General features: G+C 51.2%; 4 protein-coding genes across 4 annotated transcripts; 2 read left to right on the top strand and 2 right to left on the bottom strand.

Moving 5' to 3' along the window:
• Positions 1 to 1,236: 1,236 nt before the first annotated feature.
• On the bottom strand, positions 1,237 to 8,700 carry LOC100903630 (uncharacterized). Its single transcript, XM_003748454.1, has 16 exons — positions 8,580 to 8,700; positions 8,136 to 8,431; positions 7,848 to 7,997; positions 7,432 to 7,730; positions 7,216 to 7,363; positions 6,874 to 7,113; positions 6,472 to 6,746; positions 4,736 to 6,369; positions 4,419 to 4,621; positions 4,145 to 4,328; positions 3,205 to 4,019; positions 2,816 to 2,993; positions 2,440 to 2,690; positions 2,247 to 2,354; positions 1,495 to 2,155; positions 1,237 to 1,325 (listed from the first exon to the last, which is right to left on the bottom strand). The coding sequence occupies exons 1-16, from the start codon at positions 8,698 to 8,700 to the stop codon at positions 1,237 to 1,239; spliced, it is 5,652 nt and encodes a 1,883-aa protein (XP_003748502.1).
• Positions 8,701 to 9,934: 1,234 nt separating this feature from the next.
• FeCH (ferrochelatase, mitochondrial) lies at positions 9,935 to 12,359 on the top strand. The gene is made up of 3 exons (XM_003748438.1): positions 9,935 to 10,109; positions 10,972 to 11,146; positions 11,304 to 12,359. Exons 2-3 carry the CDS (start codon positions 10,972 to 10,974, stop codon positions 12,245 to 12,247), a joined length of 1,119 nt encoding a protein of 372 aa, XP_003748486.1. The 5' UTR covers positions 9,935 to 10,109; the 3' UTR covers positions 12,248 to 12,359.
• Positions 12,360 to 12,545: 186 nt separating this feature from the next.
• On the bottom strand, positions 12,546 to 14,678 carry LOC100903483 (uncharacterized). Its single transcript, XM_003748453.1, has 9 exons — positions 14,660 to 14,678; positions 14,475 to 14,573; positions 14,195 to 14,350; positions 13,868 to 14,061; positions 13,644 to 13,755; positions 13,375 to 13,528; positions 13,035 to 13,250; positions 12,758 to 12,893; positions 12,546 to 12,659 (listed from the first exon to the last, which is right to left on the bottom strand). Exons 1-9 carry the CDS (start codon positions 14,676 to 14,678, stop codon positions 12,546 to 12,548), a joined length of 1,200 nt encoding a protein of 399 aa, XP_003748501.1.
• A 3,928-nt stretch (positions 14,679 to 18,606) lies between these two features.
• On the top strand, positions 18,607 to 20,819 carry LOC100903339 (protein BANP). The gene is made up of 7 exons (XM_003748452.3): positions 18,607 to 18,634; positions 18,816 to 18,859; positions 18,999 to 19,165; positions 19,403 to 19,523; positions 19,639 to 19,864; positions 19,985 to 20,415; positions 20,511 to 20,819. Exons 1-7 carry the CDS (start codon positions 18,607 to 18,609, stop codon positions 20,691 to 20,693), a joined length of 1,200 nt encoding a protein of 399 aa, XP_003748500.1. The 3' UTR covers positions 20,694 to 20,819.
• Positions 20,820 to 21,842: the final 1,023 nt, after the last annotated feature.

Below are 21,842 nucleotides of genomic sequence, written 5' to 3'. Positions count from 1 at the left end.
GCGAGCGGGGGCCGGGGGACATTCGCAATATCGATTGATTTCGGCTCCCATAGAGGCTGACTGACTCCGCGCAAGGGGGCGCGAAGGGACTTGGGTCGCTTCAGGGGTCCACAGAGCAAAGAAGGTTGAGAACCACTGTTCTTGAAGACTCGTCAAGTTGCCCAGATGCGCTCAGTGACGTCTCTGATGGAACGCTCTCCAAACCGCGACACGCGGTGAAGTTGACATATTGGAGACTCCGGTGGCCGTCCGGACAAAAACTTGCGGTACGGTTGGCATACACGGTGTTCTCCACCGTGGCGGAGAGCAATAATGTTCACTGTCAGTTTTCGGTGACAGTCACCAGCTGATTACCCAGAGGGGAGGGATGTCCCAGAATGACCGGGTAGTGGCATTGGACAACATCCAGGGACTCACTCTTTCAGAAGCTATGCTCACAAGAAGAAGACTCCGAAACTATTGTGAGTATCCGCACCGTTATCGCTACATGAAAACTTCTGCACGGTTGACGTTTTTCCCTCGATCGGCTGGCTCGGCCGCTGACGCAACTGACATCATTCCGCCAAAACAACACTCACGAGCGCCGTATGGTGCGCCATCTCAGATGCCGGCTTTCTGAAAGAGGCACGGAAAGACTGCCGGACCCGCCGAGGGATAAGGGCGTTGAGCGGCTCAAGGCACAGCGCGGTGATCACAAATCTACGCTTTCCGCTGTCCTGTGCCAGGTCTCAACGCTCGGAACTCGTTCGCTCCCGGGAAAGGAGACTCGATAGAGGAGGCGTAACGAGCCTCTTTGAGGCGCGTGGCAGAGCTCCTCGATACTATGGCAAAGACCCCGACCCGATGCCTCTCCAGGAACTTAGTCGGAAGCTCTCGAACTTCTCGCTAAGCGATTCGCATGCGGAGGAAGCCGAAGATGGACCTTGATTCAGAACAACTTTATTCCTGGAAAAATTGAGTGTTTGAGCGTTCTCGCAGAATAGCACGATCCTCCGGCAGCTGCAATGCCGCCGGGGGCGGTCCGCTACCCCTTGCTCGCTCTTCCCCTCTGCTTGTGACGCCACTGCTCGCCTGCCATAAAAGAAAGATTCCTCAGACCCTCTCGTCAGCCGCGTATCGAGCTCTGATCCAGAGGTTAAGACGAATACCGACGTGCGATCAACCGTCCGAAATTGAAGCATCTAGTCATCTTTATTTATTCTTATGTACATCCTGAGAAATTGGAGCTTCAATTCTTCAGGTCGATAACAAAGTCGTCGTTTGTGGTTTCGGTACGCCTAGCCATGCCTCTTGAATTAGAGAAATGTATCCGATCGCTTGATGTTCTGGAAAGATTGACATGATTTGAGGGAGTGAGTCATAAGATGCAGGAATGGCGGAAGACCGCCGGACGAGACGTTATTTCGGATCGAGGTTTGAGAGCTGACAGCTCTCGTAAATCATCCGCAAAAACTCAAGTCTGGGAGTCGTGAAATAATCCTGGTCCAGGCTTACCATCCTTCAAGGTCGATAGGTGTTCTGCCGCTTCTTGATATTCGAGCTCCTGCATGGCATTAGATGACGTCTTCAATAGGTTGAAGATCTCAATCACGAGCAGCGGGGCCGATTCCGCACATATGACCATGGCCGAAACCACGTCGTGGAGCACTGTGCTCTCGAGCAGATGGCTCCTGAGATCCGACCGAGCTTCTAGGGACCGATATACCATCTCCAGAGAGCCGACGTTCCAAGCGACATCGCTCGATTTTCTAGCGAACAGCAGCTCCAACGTTTCCAACCAGAGCTCCTTCATGGAGACCGGGAAAAATTCGCTACGGGTTGCTTTATGAGGTGTCCACTTTTGGAGAACGGTCAATCCGCGATCGATGACGCGCGCCGAGCCGACTTCTTTGATCATACGAAGAATTATGAGGATGACGTGCTCGTCGATGCACCAGATCTGATCGTCGTCCAATAAGGAGACCACTCTTCCGAATGAAACGGTGAATTTTTCCACGACGGATGGAGTCACATCGCTGATCATTTGTAGGATCTGGATGTGGAATACAGCAAACAGCTGGCCCAGCAGAGCCTCTTTCGTGCGCATCCTATGCTCGCTCAGACGAAGGGTCAGCGCATCCAGGAAATTCAATAATTCGTCGTTGACAATTTGCTTCTGGGAAGGCAAAATTTCCGTTTTCAATTTGATCTCAAATGTATTACGCCTCGAGGAGATCCGAGGGGATACTCCGGTCTGCTTTACTCACAACTTCAGGCCTCTGGATGAGATTGGTCAGCCAGAAATGAAGCAGGTTGAACCTCTTGAAGCCTTTCCTCTTCTGAAGCCACGATTGCACCATGCGTAGAATGTTCACCTGCACCCAGGATACGGAGGAAAATATTCATTAGGCCCATCGCTATGACGCCATGTCGAGGCGACCGGCAGAAACCCGTACTGACCGTTTCCTCACAGTCGCTCATGGCCGACAATGAGAACATTGTGATGTGGTTGAAAAGTCCCTGGCGGAATACGAGATCGAAGTCAGCGTTGGTGCTCACGAAGTCGCTCATGAGCTTCTCCAACCAAATTCTTCGTTCTCTCGGAGCTGTCGACGATGCGAAGAAATTTTGCACGAGTAGGGGTAAACGATCCAAATTCATCGCTGGATACGACAGGGTATTCCTTATCAATTGATTGTACAGCGGGTTATCTGCAACGAGCGGCAAGATTTTCAGGGGGAGACTCATGAACCTAATTCCTTAGCGGGAGCCAATGGGGCTGTTGTGCGACACTGATCTCTAGAGGAGTGCCTGGCGGATCCTAACGACAACTTACGAGGATCACTGATGATTATATCACAACTCCTTGTCAGATATCCCATCGTTATCGAGTTGATTCTGCGGGTCCCCCCAGAGCCGAGGGAGTTCCGGATGAGATCGAACATCGCGATCATGTACATAACAAGAGGATGCGAACTGACTCGTTCCATTTTCTGGTAAATTCGGCTCAGTAACTGGAATCGAATCGAACGTGATTCAGAGACGCTCGCTCCCGAGTGGACCCGGTCGGAGAAACCTGTTTCCGATTTCCGCAGCCAAGGAATTCGCCGGGTAGGTTTCCGTAGATCCTCCTCAAGGCGGATTTCTATTATCCACAGACCGACCGATGAATCAATCATCAATCATTGATTCGTCCAGCGTCAGAAGCGAGAGAGGAACTCTTACCGTGTATCCGAGCGCCCGGAGCTCTGAGCACTCCGCGCTGAGAGTCGCGATAGCCAAGAGCGGCACTTTTTCCTCAACGAGTCGTAGGGTCTGGACCTCCGTCAGGTCGTCGAGCAGATGATAAACGGTCGTTAGAATGAATCTCACGTCGTAAAGCTCTTCGCCGCAAGGCACCGCAACAACAGACGCGGGATCGAGCTTCAGGAGGTCTCCGGGGAATTTTTCCACGGTGAGCAAGGTGCGTTTTTGAGAAATTTGGGAGAGCACTTGATTCACTGTTGCGTTGTTGAGCACTGAGACTTCTGCAGTACCCTTGTCGACGGTGTAGAAGGCTGGGGCCGCTTCGCCCCAGATCAGGGGTCGGAATAGAGCGAGATTCGCTCCATTCTGTTCGTATATTGTCAATAGATGGAAGATGTGCTGATCACTCAACGACAGAGTTGCCGTGTACCCGGACAGGAGGATCGGAACATGCGGAGTTTTGCATACGTTCCGCGGCTCGACGGCGGTGACGGAAACGAGAAGGTGCACGAGCTCTTGCTTCATCGGACAATCCTTTCCGCTGAGGACGGGCAACATCTGAGAATGCCCGAAAATCATCTCAACGATTGAGAGAGCCGCGATAGGCGGGTTGGTGAAGCCGAATGACTTCTCGCAGACTACACGCAGCACTTTCAGAGCAGTTCCCCGACCCACAAACGCTTTCTTCAGAATACCCTTGAGTGATTTTTCGAAAATATCTCGCATCGAGTTCAACTTCCAGAAGGTTTCTGGGAGCCCGGAAAGGACAGTGCACGTGTGAGTGAAGATTTTCTCTGCGAAAATAACATACCTCTGATTATTGCACTGTATATATCGCACTGACCGAGATATGAGGTCTGAGCTTAGGGCAGATTGTCGGGAAATCTCCCGAGAAGATCGTCCCGCGGTATCTCCTCACCGTTGTGCTCAGTCTCGGCGCTCAATTTCGTCAGACACTTGAAGAGTGCAATTACACAGTCTTCGCTGACGTCGCCGTGCTCGAGGACCGAATTCAGTAGGACCAAGACGATCGACGTGGGTTTTTCCGCGTGCGGGAGGACGATTTTCAACAATTTGTTGAAGTCTTTGGTGAAGATAGCGACCTGAAAGGAATAACTTGCGTCGGTCCAGCCTCGTTCCTCCGGTCATCATCCTGCTCTGAAGAGCGGAATCCCAGGCTTCTATCAACATACCACGTGTCTCAGATGGAGGAGCAGAGCGTAAGCCTTGTCCGCTATCTTCTCTGTGATCTCGTCGGATTCCTGCTCTTGTAGACAGGACTTCATCACACTCAGGAAAGAATGCTTGATGAAGTCCGAGATTTCCTTCGAGGGCTCGTCTGTGTTCTGCTGTGCTAGGATCTCGAGCAGCTCAAGACAGTACAGAGAACTCGAACCTGAAACCACGAATGAGAATCAAGTCTGTCTAGAGGTACAAATCCGATATCGAGTACAGAGGCGATCGCGCGAGGTGAGTCATGATCGAGTTGACCGTGCGAAGTGAAGCCTACCTCTCAGCTCGCCGAGGCTCATGAGATTTTTCTCGACGGCCCTTGTCAGAGACGGACTTGCACGCATGATCGTCAGCGCCAGCGGATTCTGTGCCTCGATCAATCTACATAGCGTTGAGATCTCAAGAGCGGCCGCGTGCATCGGACATTCCTCCAGAAAATTTTTGAGAGCAGCAGAAACCTCAGATTCTCGTTGGGCCTGTTCGACGAGATACCTCACAGCGCGTACGGAGATCCGGCATTTACGTCGACTCATGATGATCAGCAACGACGCCGCGGACGTCGACAGCCGTTTCGACGTGCACACAAGCTCGATCAGGGATGAAATTTCCTCCCTCGAGCAGAGATCTTTGAAGGTCTCGATGAACGGTGACATCTCCATATGTCCTTGAAAAACAGCTGCGAGAGCTTTCTGCTTCAGCGAGCTGATGTCGAAACCGACATCTATGCCGAGCTGCATGACTCTTCTGATTATGGTGAGCACGAGGAGAGTTATCTCAGATTCTCCGGGCGCACAGTATCTGCTTTGGAGTGCGCTGCACCTAATGAAGTCCGATAATTTCTCTATGGTCGCTTTATCACAAACTGCCGCCAGATTATTCAGGCACGATGCCACTGGATTGACGAAGAGAACTTGATCGTGTTTATGGCACCAGCGTATGATAAATATGAGCTGATTCAGCAGCGATACGTTGATGGCGTTCTCGCCGGTGAAGTCTATTTTGGCCATGACTCGCTCCAGGGACTTCGGATGCCCACCAGTCATTGAGGCTACGAAGGCGGTCTCAAGCTGCATGGCGCTGGCAGAGGAGAATTTTTCCACGTTCAACGAGCCTTTGCCCACGAAGGGCTTCTCTCCTTTCAGCAGAAAATTAATGTAATGCGCAAAATGCGGATCCAGCTTCCCGTTTCCATATTTCTGCAGGAACTTTATGTAGACCGGATAATCGATCTGCCTGTGGAGGATCTCGCGCATTACCGCCGTGAAAACTGGATATCGTTCGTGGTCGACCGAAACAATGTGCGCTGACAGAGGACTGAACATTCTCGTGTTTTCGCTCGAGCTCTGACTCTCGGAACCGAGCTCTCGGATTTCCTTCTCGTAAACCTCTCCCTTCACGACGCAATCACGTACGGCGTCGCATAGTGCCATCGAATAAGCGTGATTGACTTCTTGCTCTTCGGATGCCAACACCGTCGAGATCCACAACTCGATCTCATGATTGTGTTTCGCCAGCCGTGAGAACTTTCTGAGAATCTGGATCGCGTGATGCACGAACTCGACCTGGAACGTGACGTCGGTCGATGCTTCGGCGAGGAGACTGAACAAGAGTCTCAAAGGCTTCATGTCGCTTTTGACGAGCTGCTCTTCGAAATCCGGAAGGAAGCTGAATATCATCTCCATGAGTCGCAAATATATTTTCGATTTGTTGATCACGGAAACTTTCTCTCTAATCATTTGGTCCACGTCCGTCATCAGCGACCAGCCGAAATTAGCGGTAATGTAACCGAGGAGAGGAGAGGCCATCATGTTCATGGTGTCGAGCACTTTCAGTACGAAGTCTGATATATCCGCTCCACTGTAGTCGGAGAGTGTGAGTATGTCTTCCGAACTGAAGCTCGTCCTCAGTAACCTTCAATCGAACGAGGAATTCGATGAATAGTTGAATAATGATAAGAAAATATAGTTGATTTCACGCCATTTCGCGAATATGAATGTCGCTTTCCGAACTTACTCGGTCAGAGCAGCCGGTTGGATCAGATTGTCTTTGATGAAGGGAATGAGAATCCGACGTGTCTCACGATCGAGTTGTCTCATGACGTCAGTGAGCTTCCTCAGCATAGACACAACGAAAGTGAGCACGGAGTACGCGGACGTCAGACTATACTCCGATAGATCTTTCGGCACGAATTGGAAGAGGCAGAAGTGACGAACTAAATCGATGTACTGATTCGTTGCGGAGGGCTCCAGCTGGGCGAACAGACTCTTGAAGTCGAGTCGCGTCACGACCTGCGATAATCGTTGGGGTTGAATCGCGGCTCCGCGTGCATCGAAATCCCCACGCACATGTTACGAAAGATTACTGATACCGGCATCTGAGGGTTTTTATACCTCTCGGAAGTTTCCAAACGCTCACCCTCGCTAACGTGTTGTAGAAATGATGGTGGGTTCTCGACTGCTTAGCCGAATTAAAGTTGAAATAACGGTCGACGATGATGTATTTGAGTTGATCGGGAAGGGCGACCAGTAGGTCCGCCATGAATAAAGCACCTTCTTCTTCCGAGAAAACTTGCGAGCAGCTCGCCACGATCTGAGTCACGATGAAATTGCAGTTCTTCTCACCCATTCCGAGGCTTGGATCTTTGAAGACGACACCCTAGGAGAAGAATCCAACATTGTGAGGCGATCCCGATTTTTGGAATACCCGCCCGAGCCCAACGAATGAACAAGGGAGACATGCAAAGAGATTTTCCCGTACCTGTTTCGTATCGAAGAGGATAGCAGAGAGAAATTCCGCCGCACAGGAGCGCACTCTCTTCTGATCGGCAGGCGTCGCAATGAGCAATTCATTCCCTTTCATCAAGGCGCTCAAGTCTTTCTCCTTCGCTTTCTTCTCGTATAGGAATCTGGAACAGAATTGCTCGCTGAAGTCCGCTCCGAGTGTCTTCTCAGAAATATCAGAGGGGATACTCACACCCTGCTCCACTCCTTTCCCCGCCATTCCATTTGGCCTCTCCATATGAGCAGGGCCATGACCGGAGTCAATGAAGTTTTATTTAGCACGTTGATTTTCTGATTCTTGCTCAAAAAGCTGTTTTCGGTGATCTTCTCCTTCACTGTTTGCAGGAAACTGATTACATCGTTCGGCTTGTCATGCACTAGTCCGGCGAAAGCCCACGGGAATACGGATCGATTGTCGACCAGTCTCCACAGAGTGTTTCGCTTGGATATGATAAGCAGAGCAATCAGCAGGTATTGCGCGCAGGTTCGAATCTTGAAATGAGGAAAAACGTGATTTTTAAGATTCTCCCACGGTGTTTTCTCGAATTTCCTCCGCACCGAGCCTCCGGAGTCTGACGACGGAGGCTCTGATTGAGACGTGTAACTCACCGATAGAGTCTCCTTGATTCTGACACGGGTGAAACAAGTGTTGAAGAAAGACAGGTCTACAGATTGTATGAAAACATCCGCAACTTCGGGGCCCACCAACACCATCGAAGTGAGAAGCTTTAGCACGGGCTTGATCACGACGGGATCACCCTGTAAATGATGAACATGAGTCCTCCAGCTGGGATCGGTACGCCCGAAATCTTAGGAATATTCCTCGAAGTAACGATTGCTCATAATCAAACGGCATAAGCACTCGTATGAATGAGCTCAAAATCAAAAACACATCACCTGTGAGCCGAGCATTTCCGCGAGACCCGGTCCGAATTGCGAGAGTACCCTTTGAGCGTAAATCAAAACTTTCGCCCGCAATGTTGTCAATGTATCGTCGTCTTGGAAGCGAACGAAAATATTGTCCAGGGCGAAAACAATTTGCAAGAATGCTTCTTGATCTCCATTGAATATATCCATGTAGATCGTGAGCAGACTCAGATCACAATCAATCATTTGAAGGAATTCTCGCACGATATCCATAGTCGCCCGAGTACTCTGGAAAGTTCGAGCCGACTCCGAGAACCAGGCCAACTCTAGAATCAGAAAGATTTCCAGTCAGATTTGAGTCGCTCCCCAGCGAACGCACATGGCGGCTTCTTCCTTCGTAGAAGAAGAAGAATCTAGCAATACGAACAGACTCGACCTTTTCACCGCGGTAAGAGTTTCCCAAGAGGAACTCACCATTGAGAATATTGACATCACGCGTTTTAACTTTCGACACGAAGCTTCCCAAGTCGAAGAATCCTGGCTTTTTGCTCTTGTCGCTCTTCTCCGCGCTCGTCGATGGCCTCTTCCGAGACATCGTTCGTTTCGAGGCAGAATCTTTTAATGCCATCAGGAAACGAGCTCAGCGCGAAAATTGTTCTGTTTTGATCCGTCTCTACTACACGTGCGAGGAGCTCTCTTCTCTTCCATTTCAAACAGCGCGGCAGCGGCGGCGCGTGGCCAATTGCCGGTTAGCCTGCTACATCAGCGCTTAGACTGTGGTGAGCACGCCAATGATGACATTGATCAAGCGACGGAACTGGGATCAGGCTCTTCTCCGCTCTCACAGACTCGGAAACCGACTGAATGAATATAGGCCGTATCTGAATCGTGCAATGCTGGAGATGCCGAACTGTGAAACTCAAGAATTCTGGAGCTCAGGATTCTGGGCATCATCGGAGTTTTTGTCCGCCCAGACGCAGGCGAACCCGATTCCGAGAATCTCCGGAATAGGGAATCCGGGCATCATCGGGCTTCTCTCCGCCCAGCCACGGGGAAGTTCGATCAGAAGAATCTGCCAAAGAGACCAGTCCTGATAGCCGAGCTCGCCAAGTACCCGGAAGATGGTCCGACACCCTCAGTCCGGTCCCCTGACTCTCTCCCCGTGCGAATCGATTCGGTTGATCGCTTGAAACATAGCATCGAACTCCTGGTCGATGCGAGCAAGGAGTAGGATTGAACTAAATCCGTCTGGAGGTGTATAGAAAGCAAGGTTCGCTTTGACGGAGGAGTCAGCCGGTCGGATCCTCGAAGACTTCCAACGAAAAAGAGTCGTCGGGGCAAGTCGTGCGATTCCTCCTGTGGCGCTCATGATTTCGGGTCGAGGCATCAAGTTCCCGACAAAGGTACCCTGCGAGATACCCGACAAAGCTCCCATAATGCGCGGACTCCTTATCCCGAAGATCCTTCGAATCGAATTTCCCTGTGGCTAGGCGGAGAGAAGCCCGATGATGCCCAGAATTTTGAGCTCCAGAATTCTAGAGTCTCACTGTTCGGCATCTCCATCGTGGAACGATTCAGGTACGGCCAATGATCATCCAGTCGGACTCTTGGTCTGTGAGAGCAGAGGAGGGCCCGAGAAGCGCTCTATCCCAGATTCGTCTTCTGAAACTGCCCGTACGGATCAACGTCATCATTTGCGTGCCCGCCGCAGTCTAGGCGCTGATGCAGCGGGCAAACCGGCAGTCGGCCATGGCGCTCGGCGAGAACATGACGTAAGGGAGAGACTCGGCAGGCGAGGGTACCTCATGGGATTTCAGCAGCGGCTGGCCACACAAAATAAAAACAAACCTTACGTGGCTCATCTCCAGGCAATCAGAGAACACTATTTATCGGTGGACGTCGGCATCGCGGACGCGAGAAACGATAACACTCGCCGGTGCTCTTGCCAAAGTCAACGGGTGCCAAGCTTCCGCTTGAGACTTCAGGACAGCCGGACTATTGAACGTACGATGAGAGAAATTCACCGAAAGTTTCCCGAATACAAATCAGTACCCGGCTCTTTGCACGATCCGAGTCTATGAGGAATTTAGTAGACAGCGGAATAACCAGCGCAAGGCTGAGGGACTGTACTGCACCCCAGACGTTTTTCTGTAGGTCGTACCGCGTGCTCCGAGTGATTTCGGCCTCGAGGAAACGCATCGAGAAGTGTCCATGGGGCATTATCGGTTCTCGGTGCTCAATGTCGGATGATGTTGTCGAAAGTCGAGCGGTTCCGAGAGGAGAACCGAGCGTAGAATTCGGAGAAGTGGAGCATTCAGCGCTTCCGCTTCCAACTCTCAGCTGCCGAGACTGTCTGAAGCAAGAGCGTCAATATTGTGAGACCACCCCATCAAACGAAGCCCTCTTTCGAGTCACTCCGCTTACAAAGGGATTACGTAAAATACGGAGGCGAAATACACCTTAGCTCCGCAGCGATAAGTTCGAGATAGATCGACTTCTAGAAAGTGGCCATGACAGCGCCCTTGAGAGGTCCCTCTTTCCAAAGATCCTTCAAGCTCGACATTTGGAGACTTTTTCTGACAGATGTTTCCCGGGGAAAGTTCAGCGTCGAATATTTGACGTAGAGGAAAACCTCGGCTGAGATCACGAGGTCCGAACGTAGTTTCTACTGCTTCTTCCGGCAGGCATACAAGGACCACGTCACGATACGCTGTCCGAGCGCGATACTCACGCGAAATGTCGAGTTCGTCGACAGCGATCGTTTTCGGCGGCCTTATAATGAGTTATGGTCGCTGAGCGATTCCATTCTTCCCCGATGATATCCTGACGAGAGCTTCCAGAATTTGAACGTCTGATTATTTTACAGATGTTGCGCCAGCTCCGAAACTTCTCGACGGCGAGAGTTTTTTTAGCTGCTCCGAGGACCGGCGTTCTCATGATGAACATGGGAGGACCGCAAACCCTTGGCGAAGTGGAGGGCTTCCTCACAAAACTTTTCGCGGACAAGGACATCATAGACATGCCCCTTCAGAGGTTCTTAGGTTGGAATCTGATGCTCCGATTGCTCTTTTCGATTTTCATCTGAACACGTGGGATCGAACGCCTAAATCAGAGCATTGCTTGGGTGGGATCGGGAACGAGTTGCCAGGGGTCCCCAGAACTGTGGCAGTTCCTAACGTTGACGCGATCCTTTCGCAGGACCAATGATCGCGAGACGCAGGACCCCGAAAGTCCAAAAGAAATACGAGGAAATCGGCGGAGGTTCTCCCATTTATAAGTACACGCAGAAACAAGGCGATCTCATGGTGGAACTTCTGGACTCCATGTCACCGTCCAGTGCACCTCACAAAGCCTACGTTGGCTTCCGGTACGCCTCACCCTTCAGCAGCGACGCCCTCGATCAGATCAAAAAAGACGGTGTCAAACGAGTGGTGGCTTTCTCTCAATACCCGCAGTATTCGTGTTGCACTACGGGAAGTTCTCTCAACCAGCTGCAGCGAGAGGTTAATGGCGATCCTGAGCTCAGCGACGTGCAGTGGAGTTTCATCGATCGATGGAGTCTGAACGAGGGTCTCATAGACGCGTTCGTCGAGTCGATAGAGAACGAAGCGAAGAAAATCCCCAAGGAGCAGCTAGATGAGCTAGTGCTGGTCTTCACCGCCCACTCACTCCCGCTGAAAATTGTTGCGAGGGGGGACACTTATCCATCAGAAGTCGGAGCGACCGTCTTGGCCGTCATGAAGAAACTCAAACACCGTTATCCACATAGACTCGTTTGGCAATCGAAAGTAGGCCCGGTGCCCTGGTTGGCCCCCAAAACAGACGAGGCCATCAAAGGCTTCGCATCGAGGGGCCGCAATACTTTGATGATGGTGCCGATCTCATTCGTCAACGAGCACATAGAGACACTGCACGAGCTCGACATAGAATACGGGGACGATCTCGCCAAGGAGCTCAAGCTGGAGAAAATCTATAGGGCGGAGGCTCCGAACTTCAACAAACATTTCATTCGCGGTCTCGCCGATGAAGTTAAGAATCATCTCGATTCGAACATTCGTGTATCTCCGCAACTGGGAATGCGATGTCCCCATTGCGTCAACCCGGAATGCATCAAGCTGCGGCACTGGTTGAGGAAATGTTGAAGGATTGTCAGCTGAGAAACGGTAGTGCAATATGTACGATTGGAGCTTTGTCGGAACTCATCTTCTGGCGACTCATGACGGGAGAATAAATCTTGTGACCGACTCCTAGAGTTTTTCTGGTATTTCTCAACCATCACACTTGAATTCCATGGAATTTCCTGAGCTCCGAAGGAAGATCAAGCCTAGGCATTCAAATCCATTTTATATGCGTGACATCGATCATGACCTCGTAGCTCGGGGCTTCCTGCCCACCCTCGAGATTCCGATAACCCAAGACAAAAACAGCTCATCTGGGTGTTCACTGATCTACACTGTCGATTTCTTCCGAGTCTCCTTGTAAAACAACGGCCTTCAGCTTGTATGACGAGATCGGGTCGAGCATCGCTGATAGATTGCTATGGAGAATTTTCACCTGAAACATCAGTATGGTCGCTGCGTATTCTCGACAGAAAGAAAATCGCTGGGAATCGGATTGACGTCACTGTGAGATCCGGAGATAAGCAAACTCACAACGTTCTTGTTCGCGGGAGCAGGACAGGTCCCCAGGAGGCTTTTCATGGCATCTGCTTTTTTGAAAATGTTCTGGCAAACATCGATAGTTGTTTTCGGTATACCCCTCGATGATGCTGATATAACAGCGGCGTACCTGGAATGTCGTTCATAGCAACAGAGCTTCTCGTCCAGATCTAAAGAGAGGACCAGGTACCCCCGATTTTACGTTGTCGATGCTTCTCTTCCTCGGAGCGCAAAGCCTTACGGAGGATCGAGGACCAGCAGAAAATTTTACCCCGGGAGGCCGTCCATGGGTACGTCGTCCAAGCTCCGGCAAGCGCTGAACAACGTGACGTCGTGGTTGATGTGCGTTGGGCTGCCTTTCACATGAAGTCTGCCGCCTTCCAGAAATCGAACTACCAAGTGCGCTGTACAGTATTGAGCCCGCGTTCGATTTTGAGCACGTCGTTCCGTTTTGAAAACTTTCGATTTCCGCGGTTTCTCCTCCATCCTGAATATGATCGAGGAAATCATCTCGTGTATCGAATTAATATCGCCCTGCTTTCGGCGATTTCAGTCGACTCTCTCGACAGCATACGTATCAGTTACATGAGCGTAGCGTAGGATTAAGCTACCTGCAAAGGTACATCTGGGTTTTCATCCCGGACTGGGCCACGTTAGTTCGATTCTTCGTGTATCCCGTCATGTACTTATAGGTGATTATTTCGAGCCACTGGTCGAACTCGTCGGCGGAGTCGAAGTCCAGATCAAATAGAACGAATTGCTTCCCTGGCGAATAGACAACGGCAGCAGTAATTCAAGTTCACGAGGCTGAGAGTAAACGACCACCGGAACCATCACGACAACCCGGTCAGGGAATTTCCCGACATTTCCATTCACGTACCATGATCGACATTCAGATGGGTGAGGAGATCGAGTCTTCTAGCGAAGCTTTGAGGACAGTGCGGACAAGCTCCTGTACCCTCTCGAGTTCCAGGAGTCAGAGCGGACGCCACCTGAAAGAATCGATTCGGATATTACTCGTCTCCTCCCGACGATGGATTCTGCTTGGAATGCTTGCGATTCCTCTCTCGAAATGTCGATGCATTTCCGGTCTCCTATACTCACAGGAACTTTGTCTCTGCGAATGTACTTCAGAAATGCAGATTTTCCAACTTCAGGAAGTCGATACTTATGTTGATCGAATTGATGAGACCTCAAATCGCAAGCTCCGAATATTTCGTTGCAGAATAGGCACTGGTAGCGATCGGTTCGGCCCTCCTCGTACCAACGTGCAACCCCGGCTCTATTAGCCTTCAGTCCTGGAAAAGCCTCGACAGATGTATTCCCGCGAGGATTCGTGAATTCGATACCTCCGAAAACTCACGAAATCGCGCCAAGGCACGAAATGAGCTGTCGGAGTTCTCGTGTGAATCGCGTGTCAGGAATGCTCACCTCTGTGCGGCGGAATCTCACGCCACATCCTGCCGCTCGAATCGACTACGCAATCGGCTGTTAAATTGAAACTCTCCGGCTCTCCCGAATCGTTTTCCGAAAGGGTCTCTCCATCATCGGCTAGCGAAACGCTCACAGGAGCTTCTCCCAGGCTCTCTGAGACGAGAAAGTCTGCCTTAGCTCCGGAGATCGTCAATTGTCGTACATTCAGAGCTTCAGATCGAGTTCTTGTGATTCATAATACGCAGGGGTCTCTCCTCTCCCTGAGGCTGTACTGTACCAGCCTGGTTGCTGCTCTCATCCGTTTCGTCGTACAGCTGTTTGACATGAACCACAAGCGTCTTTTGAGCGTCGCGGAATCCGCCGCTGGTATCCTCGTCTGGAAATTGAGAAAATGCATTCACTGCACTCGAGGGAGCTCTGACTCCGAAGTGCAAAATTTGTGGAGAATGGAGAGAAGCTTACTGGCGTCACTGACGACCATGACGACCGGTGTTTCAACTGCTTGTGTCTGAGACTTCGGACTTCTAATTCCTTGAGGAAGAGGATCCCGAGGCATCAGACGATAGAGCATGGCTGGCGCTTCGCCTTCCCGAGATGATTCTGAATTAGTCCCCATTCGGTTCTCTGTCAGCTCCTGTTTCGCGCTGCTCGCAGAGCCCCTGGCGGCTCTGCTCAAGATTCCGGGCCGCCGTTTCGGAGGCGGGGGACAAGGAGACGAGAAGTCTTGTTTGCGCCGCATCTGCAGGGACGTAGAGCTCGAGATTCGAGGCTTTCGCGGACGTTCGCTATATGTGCGAGCTTAACTCGACCGTCACGCTTGTCGGTCGGCTTGAAGTGTTCCGTTCAGCTCGCCGCTTACTGACGGGGTAGTAGTTATTCGGCACTGACCGAGATTCCATTATGGGATGAGTACTTTCGGGAATCATGCACTACAGGTCACCTGCCCCAAGGCCAAGGCTATCTCTCTTTGACGCATCCTATCCGCTCTATTCGGATCACTCCGGACGACGAAAGAGAACACTAATGATAACAGTACGGATCTTACGCAGCAGTACCGACCTTTACGATACCGGGCTTTCACAACCCTCGTCGTGACATCTGGAACCACAGGTTGGGGTACTCCCCCATCAGTCGAGCATTTTCCCCAGAAACTCTTCCCGCGGTGCCGAATTTCGTGGAGCTTCGATACAGCCGCTTGAGACACGATTCTGACCGTATCCTAGACCACAACTGAATTTCCTCCATGTGTCCTGCACCGCGTCACTATCGCTGCTCCTCGCGTTTTGTGAACAGGCGTCGGACACCTGCTGATGCGCGGGTGATGGCGACTACGAGGAAGTGTCAACAACACCGTCAACATAGACATCAACATCCGGTTCATTACATCGACACTACGACTCACTTCAAAAGGATCTAGAACTCAGGATAAGGATCATTGTTCAGGAGAGAATGCTCGACCATTGTCTACGAAATCTTTACTAATCAATGCAGCCTTAATTTATCTCATTTAATATATATTTTATTTACCCTGATAAGTGTCATGGACAAATGAATTACTCCACGCCATCTTTCCCCCCTGCTGAAGGCAGGGAGCCGAACACAGCCGCCGCGTTGCCGCGGTGAACCTTTAGGGTTAGCCTCTGCAATAGCAAAGTGGTCGCTCTTCGGTCTCCCGATGCAGCCTCGATCCGCCGGCTAAGGTCTTTGAGAAACGCCTCAGTCTGATGGCCGACCACTCCGAGGGTCTCAAATGCCACCGGTTGTTCGATGTAACGCCCATCCAGCTCACGATACTTATCGTACTTCGTCCTCTCCGCCAAGTTCGCGACTTCCGCGGCGGAGCGGGCGGCGACGCTGACGATCAACAGAGAACACGGAGACGAACCTACGGAATTTGAAGCCCTGGCAGTCGCCATGGCCGTCGGAGCCGTAGTCATGTTCATCCCGATACTGATACATCACCACATACCTGTGGGAACAGATGGAATACCTAGAGAACATCACCGCCAAAAACGGCAAAAAAGACAGAAGGATGTAGTGAAGAAAGGAAAGCGACGCCTGTGTGTAAGGGCTCAAGGGTATCCCACACCGTAGCGTCCCAGACCAAACATCTGCCCGCGCGCCAGGGCGTGAGGGTCAAGCCGTCAGGACGGAGCCTGGAATTCGACGATTCCGACGACGGCGAGATCCCTTGCATTCGGACGTTCCCGACGTTGAAGTCACCATAATTTTCACGAAACATGAATTCTTCTAGGAAGGACAAGATCTCGCCTAGAAAACTTCACAGCTCTTCAAAAGCGAAAGCTGTCTCCGTGAAACGACCACGGCGGGCTCTGATGCTGATGAAAGGACATTCGATGACGATGAGGACATGCAAAAATGATAACGATGGATTATGTCTGGGGAGAGGCAGAGAAGCCACTTCAGGCATCATCAATCCAGCTATCTAGCACTCAAACTTAGGCCCACGGGCCTTAGTCCGGGAGGTATTTTTCCGTAGCTCGCCATGGCTTATTCGATCCTTCTTTCACGGAGTCGGATTCGAGCCTGCGGACGAAAAACAACCCGTGAGCTCTTCCACACATGCTTTTTGTAGTAAGAGAACAGAATTGATGAGTGATGAGCTTCGATGCGGGAATTCCAGTTCCCGTCAGATGGAAGTTGACTTACACCTCGCGTTGAGCTTCACGAAGGTACGATTTGCTTGAAAGCAGTTATTGAGTACGGTTATTTTGTCTGGAAACTCAGTATGTGTAGATTAGCTTCAAGTTTTCTTCAAGGGTGTCTCACAGTTGAATCCGACGTCCATGAGGTTTTGACAGGGCACGACTGTGCTCCACATCTAGTCTTCGCTAAGACTGGAGTGGGGAGGATCTGGTCATCTCCACGCTTTTCACGCGAGATTTCATCGAAGACGCGATATTGATTCGATATTCACCGATATCAAGATAAGTGCCGCGTGCCGCAAAGGAAGACGCTACGGGCCGCACTTTGTGCACCTTTGCTATGTGTATTCCGGAGACTCAATGGTAGTCGGAGAATCTTGAGACTCGTTCGGGCAATAATCCCTGAGAAACGACTCGATTCTGATATATCCGACACTGAATCTTTCTCCGGAAAGGATCGCCCCGCTCGTGGCGGTGCGAATCTACGAGAATCCCTCAAACCTCTTGGGAGCTCCGAATCCTTGATTCATTCCAGGGAATATGGTTTCTGTCGGAGAGGAACTCGAAGCGGTCCTCATGGGCGAGGCCGCGCCGGCTTGAAAATGCCGTCGGAGATCCAGGGTGTGTTCAACGATGCTCCGATATGGTGCTCCCGAGTGGTCCACTTAAAGTAGTGCTTCCCGGTCGCTGGCAACAGTCAGTAATTGACCTTTTTATTATTTCCATCAGCTAGTGGATTCCGATTATGGGAAAAATGAAAGGCGCTCGCAACGACCCTGGCTCATGGTCTCGCGTTCCATGAGTTCACTCCAAAGTATACCCGAAAAGTCCGGCAGATACAAGCAAAATGTGCGAGGCATGGAAGTCCACTATTCGAAGGCATGCGTTGTGCCCTCTCGAGGAACCTCCTCGCGAGAAGGGGTCCCATCTCAGTCGACGCAACCTCCGTGAGAGGATTGCGATACCGACCTTCTCCAGTCCCCATGCTTCCGACGCATCGTCGCTTGAAACTTTAAGCGAGGGCGATAGAAGCAGCTCGGATCAAACTTCCACGGCGCATCATCATGAGAACGCTGTATGATGTTGCAGTGTCTAGGTCCAGGACGAGCCGCGATGGTTGACCACACCAGGATAATCCATTACTATAAAAATGATGATCAATGGTTACGCCAGGATCACGTCGGACCGAGCAATCCTAAGAACGATTTTCCGTCGAATTTGATCACTGATCAAGTACGGCTCAAAAACGGTCGAAGGAACCGCCCCATTCCGGTCAAACTTTCAGCAAAGATCACTAGCATCATCGCCAGCCCTCTCCCGTCGACAGATTCCATCTTCGTGGAATTTTACCCCGCGTACTTCTTGTACGCTCTACCCATCGGCTCGACATAAGCAGAATATCACGCCTTCCTGAGCAGGCGCGCAAGCGTGCGAAAAGACGCCGTAAAAAGCGTACAATCCGAATTTCATGTCTAACTCCGACGACGACAGATTGAGAGACAGAGGAGCGAGCCAAGTTCCCAGCTGATCGGTTCAGACAGCGCTTTCGGATGGGATATCTCTGTCCCATGATGTAATTTGCCTGTGAAGCTCAGCGTTCGCTCGTTCAGGTAGAGTCTCGGGCTCGCGGGGAGGAGACCCTACCGGCCGAAGACCGCCGTCGCTGGGATCGATAGAGAGAAGAGAAGCTCGAAATCCAAGAAGATCTCCATCAGAAATACTATTCGGTGTGACGTCTTGATCATGGAGCTCCAACAGGTCAAAGTACACGGTTAGTGGTGTGCCGATTCTTCTCTCGAATGAGTGTGTCCTACCAGTTCCGAATAAGGAGAGAATCTGTTTTGCTACCTTGGTATCCTGAGACGGATCGGCCTCCAATGGATTATCATTTAAGCATGAGGAAACACACTCAAACGATGTACATCGGTCAAAGTATCGCATTTACTCCACAGGGGAGGATAGCTCCAGTATGACTGGTGATAATGGCATCATCATGGTGAGTTCATCGAGTCGGGAACACGCGCTTCCTTCGCCATCAGAAAAGTTGTCTATTGGAGATCCCCCATCTAATCTCGAGCCATCTTCATATAAATGGTTCCGCGGGAGAGTAGATGATCACTCACTAACTATTCTAGGACTTCTTGACATCGTTCCGCAATGAGCTCTTGGATCGCTTGGGAATGCTGGAATGTCGGGTTTCTGACTTGAGTGACAGATGCAGAAAGCTGGAAGACCGAATCAGCGGCTGCCGATGCTGCGCTCGTTACTGCGACCCGGAGGACGAAGCGGAGCCCACGGCCAGGTATCCATGCTCGGATTCAGTGTCGATTCCGATCGGCTTCCGAGCCGAGGGCTGACCCGAGCAATTCGATGGCCCGGTTGGCCCAGTCCCAAAAATCGATCCATTGGCTCGATGAGATCTCGATCGGAAAAGCTGGTCATGAGAGTCGCCTGAGATGAGACCGATCAGGCGGTTCGAGATTGGGAAACGTAGTCGGTAATACTGATGCGGAGACGGAATGTTTCAATTGTTTCACAGCGAACCCAGAACCGATGCCAAATCTTCGGGTGCACAAATCGCAAAAGATGGCACACCGTATTTCGTTCAGAATGGCACAGTACTCATCAGCGCTCTGAACAGTCATTCAGACTACCCGAACGTGAGTGCGAGCATACAGCATGGATAAGAGTCGTGGAGCCGCTATCCGAGCTTTCCTGTGATGAAATTTCGAAATTCCTGCCGCCGGAATAATTCCTTAACTCCGGCCAATGCAGGGCTCCTGGCTGGGAGACGACGGCGACCCGAAGAAGCGGGTTCGGGTACCGCTGGATCCCAAAGTGGTCCTCGATCTCAACGCAACGTGTCGTACTCCTGAGAAGATGGCGCTGAAGCTACTAGATCTCTTGTTCTCCCGCGATGTCCAAGCCAATGCCAACATAAGCGGGAGCAGTAAATACGGAAAACAGAAACTGAATCCAGTCTACGTATACGCTATTTTGTGTGAGTTTCCCGCTCTCGGCCGCTCGGAAGCTGTTTATTCCAGGCTTTTCATCGATCGTCACGCTTCCGTATACGGGTTGCGGAGGGCTCTCGATACGGATTATTTGTCTCATTCATCAGGTCACCTTGTGTTCACCTTCAATATAAGTGAGAGCGACTGGGACCGGATCAAGTTGTCGATCGACTCGAAATGTCGGACCGCCTTCAGACGGAAACGGAAAGCACTCGAAATCCTCGAGCAAACGAGCAGAGCCCCGAAGGAATCCGTTGCAGGAGAAAACTCCGCCTCGCATGCAGCCAAGGCACCTCTCGCTCTAGGGAGCGCGACAACGCCTCTCGGAAGTACTCGGGAATCGATAGCGGCGTCTGACGACGACGATACTCACGAGGTTCACGACTGCGAAACGAATGGAGACGACCACGTGAATCATCTTCTACGAGCCCATCCCTTCGAATTCAATGATCTCCTGACAGATTCCCAAGACGCTGCCGAGGACAGCGTCCACTCGTCGGTTCACGCGGTCGAGGGCGACGTGATTTCGCTCGATGCTGTGGGTATTCGATAGTGTAGCCGGAACTGCATCGATTCCGAGTCAGTATTACCGTTCACTCTCGATTCTCGTAACTGAGGTGATGATTTTTCCAGAATGTCCCGGATGAGTTGATATCGGAGGGATTCCTCGAGGTCGTTCACGTGTCTCCCGAAACTATGTTGGCCTTACAACAGACGCATAAGCTTCAAATACAACCAGATGGAACCTTCCTAGCGCTGCCGATCTCGTCGGAGAACGGGAAAGACGCCGATAAACGAGAACCAATGCCACTGTGACGAAAATCAAGGCCAGGAAACGAATCCTGAGAGAATGTATTGGTTACCGAATCCATGTTCGAAAGCGCTTGAATCCTGCAAGCGATGTGATCAACGTGATCCCGGAAGGATTGCACACTCTGAACTCGCCTGCTGTGCCAGTTGAGATTTCGTACATGTTCAGCTCCGATTCCGGAATTTATATTTTATTGAGAAGACTTGATAGCGAGCCGGCTACGGGAGGCAGAACGACGAAATCGAGCAGCCGTCACAAGAGTCAGAACACAAATGCTCGCCACTTATCCAGAATGTTCCGTCATTAATGGAGGTAATCGATCATTTGTACAAACGACCAAGCGAATAAACGGGTCACTTCGAAAGAGGGAGGGCCGGAGGAGCAAATGAATCATTTTAAATTCTCCACTCCGAGAAAGCACATGGAACAGTTCCCAGCTGTCCCTCAGCTGATTGTCGCAGTCGCTGAACAAAACCTTGATAGATTGTATCCAATGACATCGTCGACTGGGTGGGATAGGGTAAAGCACGTGGGACTGCTGAAATTCCACGGCTGACCCGCTACCTCTTCGAGGGGAGCGACCAGTCCATCCACAGTTCAGAAGACGGTGAGGACCAGGGGAGCTGGGGAGAACCAAAGTCTAGGGGATGGGGAGAGAGCTCGGGGAGGATCCAGGTCGACATTGCGTTTATTGTCGTCGAGAAGTCGGTACCGGTCAGAAAGCGCTGCGTGGCATGAATTCCGTTTCGCCCGAGTAATGTAATAAAATGAGCTGCCAGTTCGATACTGCCAGTTGACGTCCAGTATGGACAGCCAACGTACCGTCCAGACCATTGGGTCATTTTGGTCGTCTTGCCCACATTCCACATTGAACACCTGAGCAGAGCTCTCCAGTTGCTCATCGTAACAGTCTGCGACAGGTTTGACTTCGTAGTCGAATATCTATCCAGAACCGTCGCTCAGATGTGTCGAAAGTTGTCCGGACTCTGGAAGTGGCCGTCAGCAAGGAACATACATAACGGCTGCTTTCCCTGCGCTATTTGGGGGACGAATATTCAAAGAGAGTTATGTGGACTCGTCTCGACTGACAGGTGCTGTGATGCGATCCTCCCGCTGTGGGAATCAGAGAACAAAAACAGGGATATCCCGGCGTC

This window comes from Galendromus occidentalis, unplaced genomic scaffold (genome assembly GCF_000255335.2).
Source record: "Galendromus occidentalis unplaced genomic scaffold, Mocc_1.1 scf7180000077532, whole genome shotgun sequence".
NCBI lineage: Eukaryota > Metazoa > Arthropoda > Arachnida > Mesostigmata > Phytoseiidae > Galendromus > Galendromus occidentalis.
The sequence above is the reverse complement of the archived record's forward strand: the minus strand, read 5'-3'. Positions and strand labels throughout refer to the sequence as shown.

Excerpts from the sequence above, each read along its gene's own strand:
- FeCH (XM_003748438.1), top strand. The coding sequence starts at position 10,972 with ATGTTGCGCCAGCTCCGAAACTTCTCGACGGCGAGAGTTTTTTTAGCT. Across the intron at positions 11,147-11,303 it reads GCCCCTTCAGAGGTTCTTAG|GACCAATGATCGCGAGACGC; the intron begins GTTGGAATCTGA and ends ATCCTTTCGCAG.
- LOC100903483 (XM_003748453.1), bottom strand. Across the intron at positions 13,529-13,643 it reads CCATCTGAATGTCGATCATG|GGAAGCAATTCGTTCTATTT; the intron begins GTACGTGAATGG and ends TCTATTCGCCAG. Across the intron at positions 12,660-12,757 it reads CTCCCGCGAACAAGAACGTT|GTGAAAATTCTCCATAGCAA; the intron begins GTGAGTTTGCTT and ends CTGATGTTTCAG.
- LOC100903339 (XM_003748452.3), top strand. The coding sequence starts at position 18,607 with ATGGAGCTCCAACAGGTCAAAGTACACG. Across the intron at positions 19,524-19,638 it reads GTCATTCAGACTACCCGAAC|GGCTCCTGGCTGGGAGACGA; the intron begins GTGAGTGCGAGC and ends CGGCCAATGCAG. Across the intron at positions 19,865-19,984 it reads CTACGTATACGCTATTTTGT|GTCACCTTGTGTTCACCTTC; the intron begins GTGAGTTTCCCG and ends CTCATTCATCAG.
- LOC100903630 (XM_003748454.1), bottom strand. The coding sequence starts at position 8,700 with ATGTCTCGGAAGAGGCCATCGACGAGCGCGGAGAAGAGCGACAAGAGC. Across the intron at positions 7,364-7,431 it reads GGAAAGGAGTGGAGCAGGGT|ATTCCTATACGAGAAGAAAG; the intron begins GTGAGTATCCCC and ends ATTCTGTTCCAG. Across the intron at positions 2,355-2,439 it reads TGAGCGACTGTGAGGAAACG|GTGAACATTCTACGCATGGT; the intron begins GTCAGTACGGGT and ends TCCTGGGTGCAG.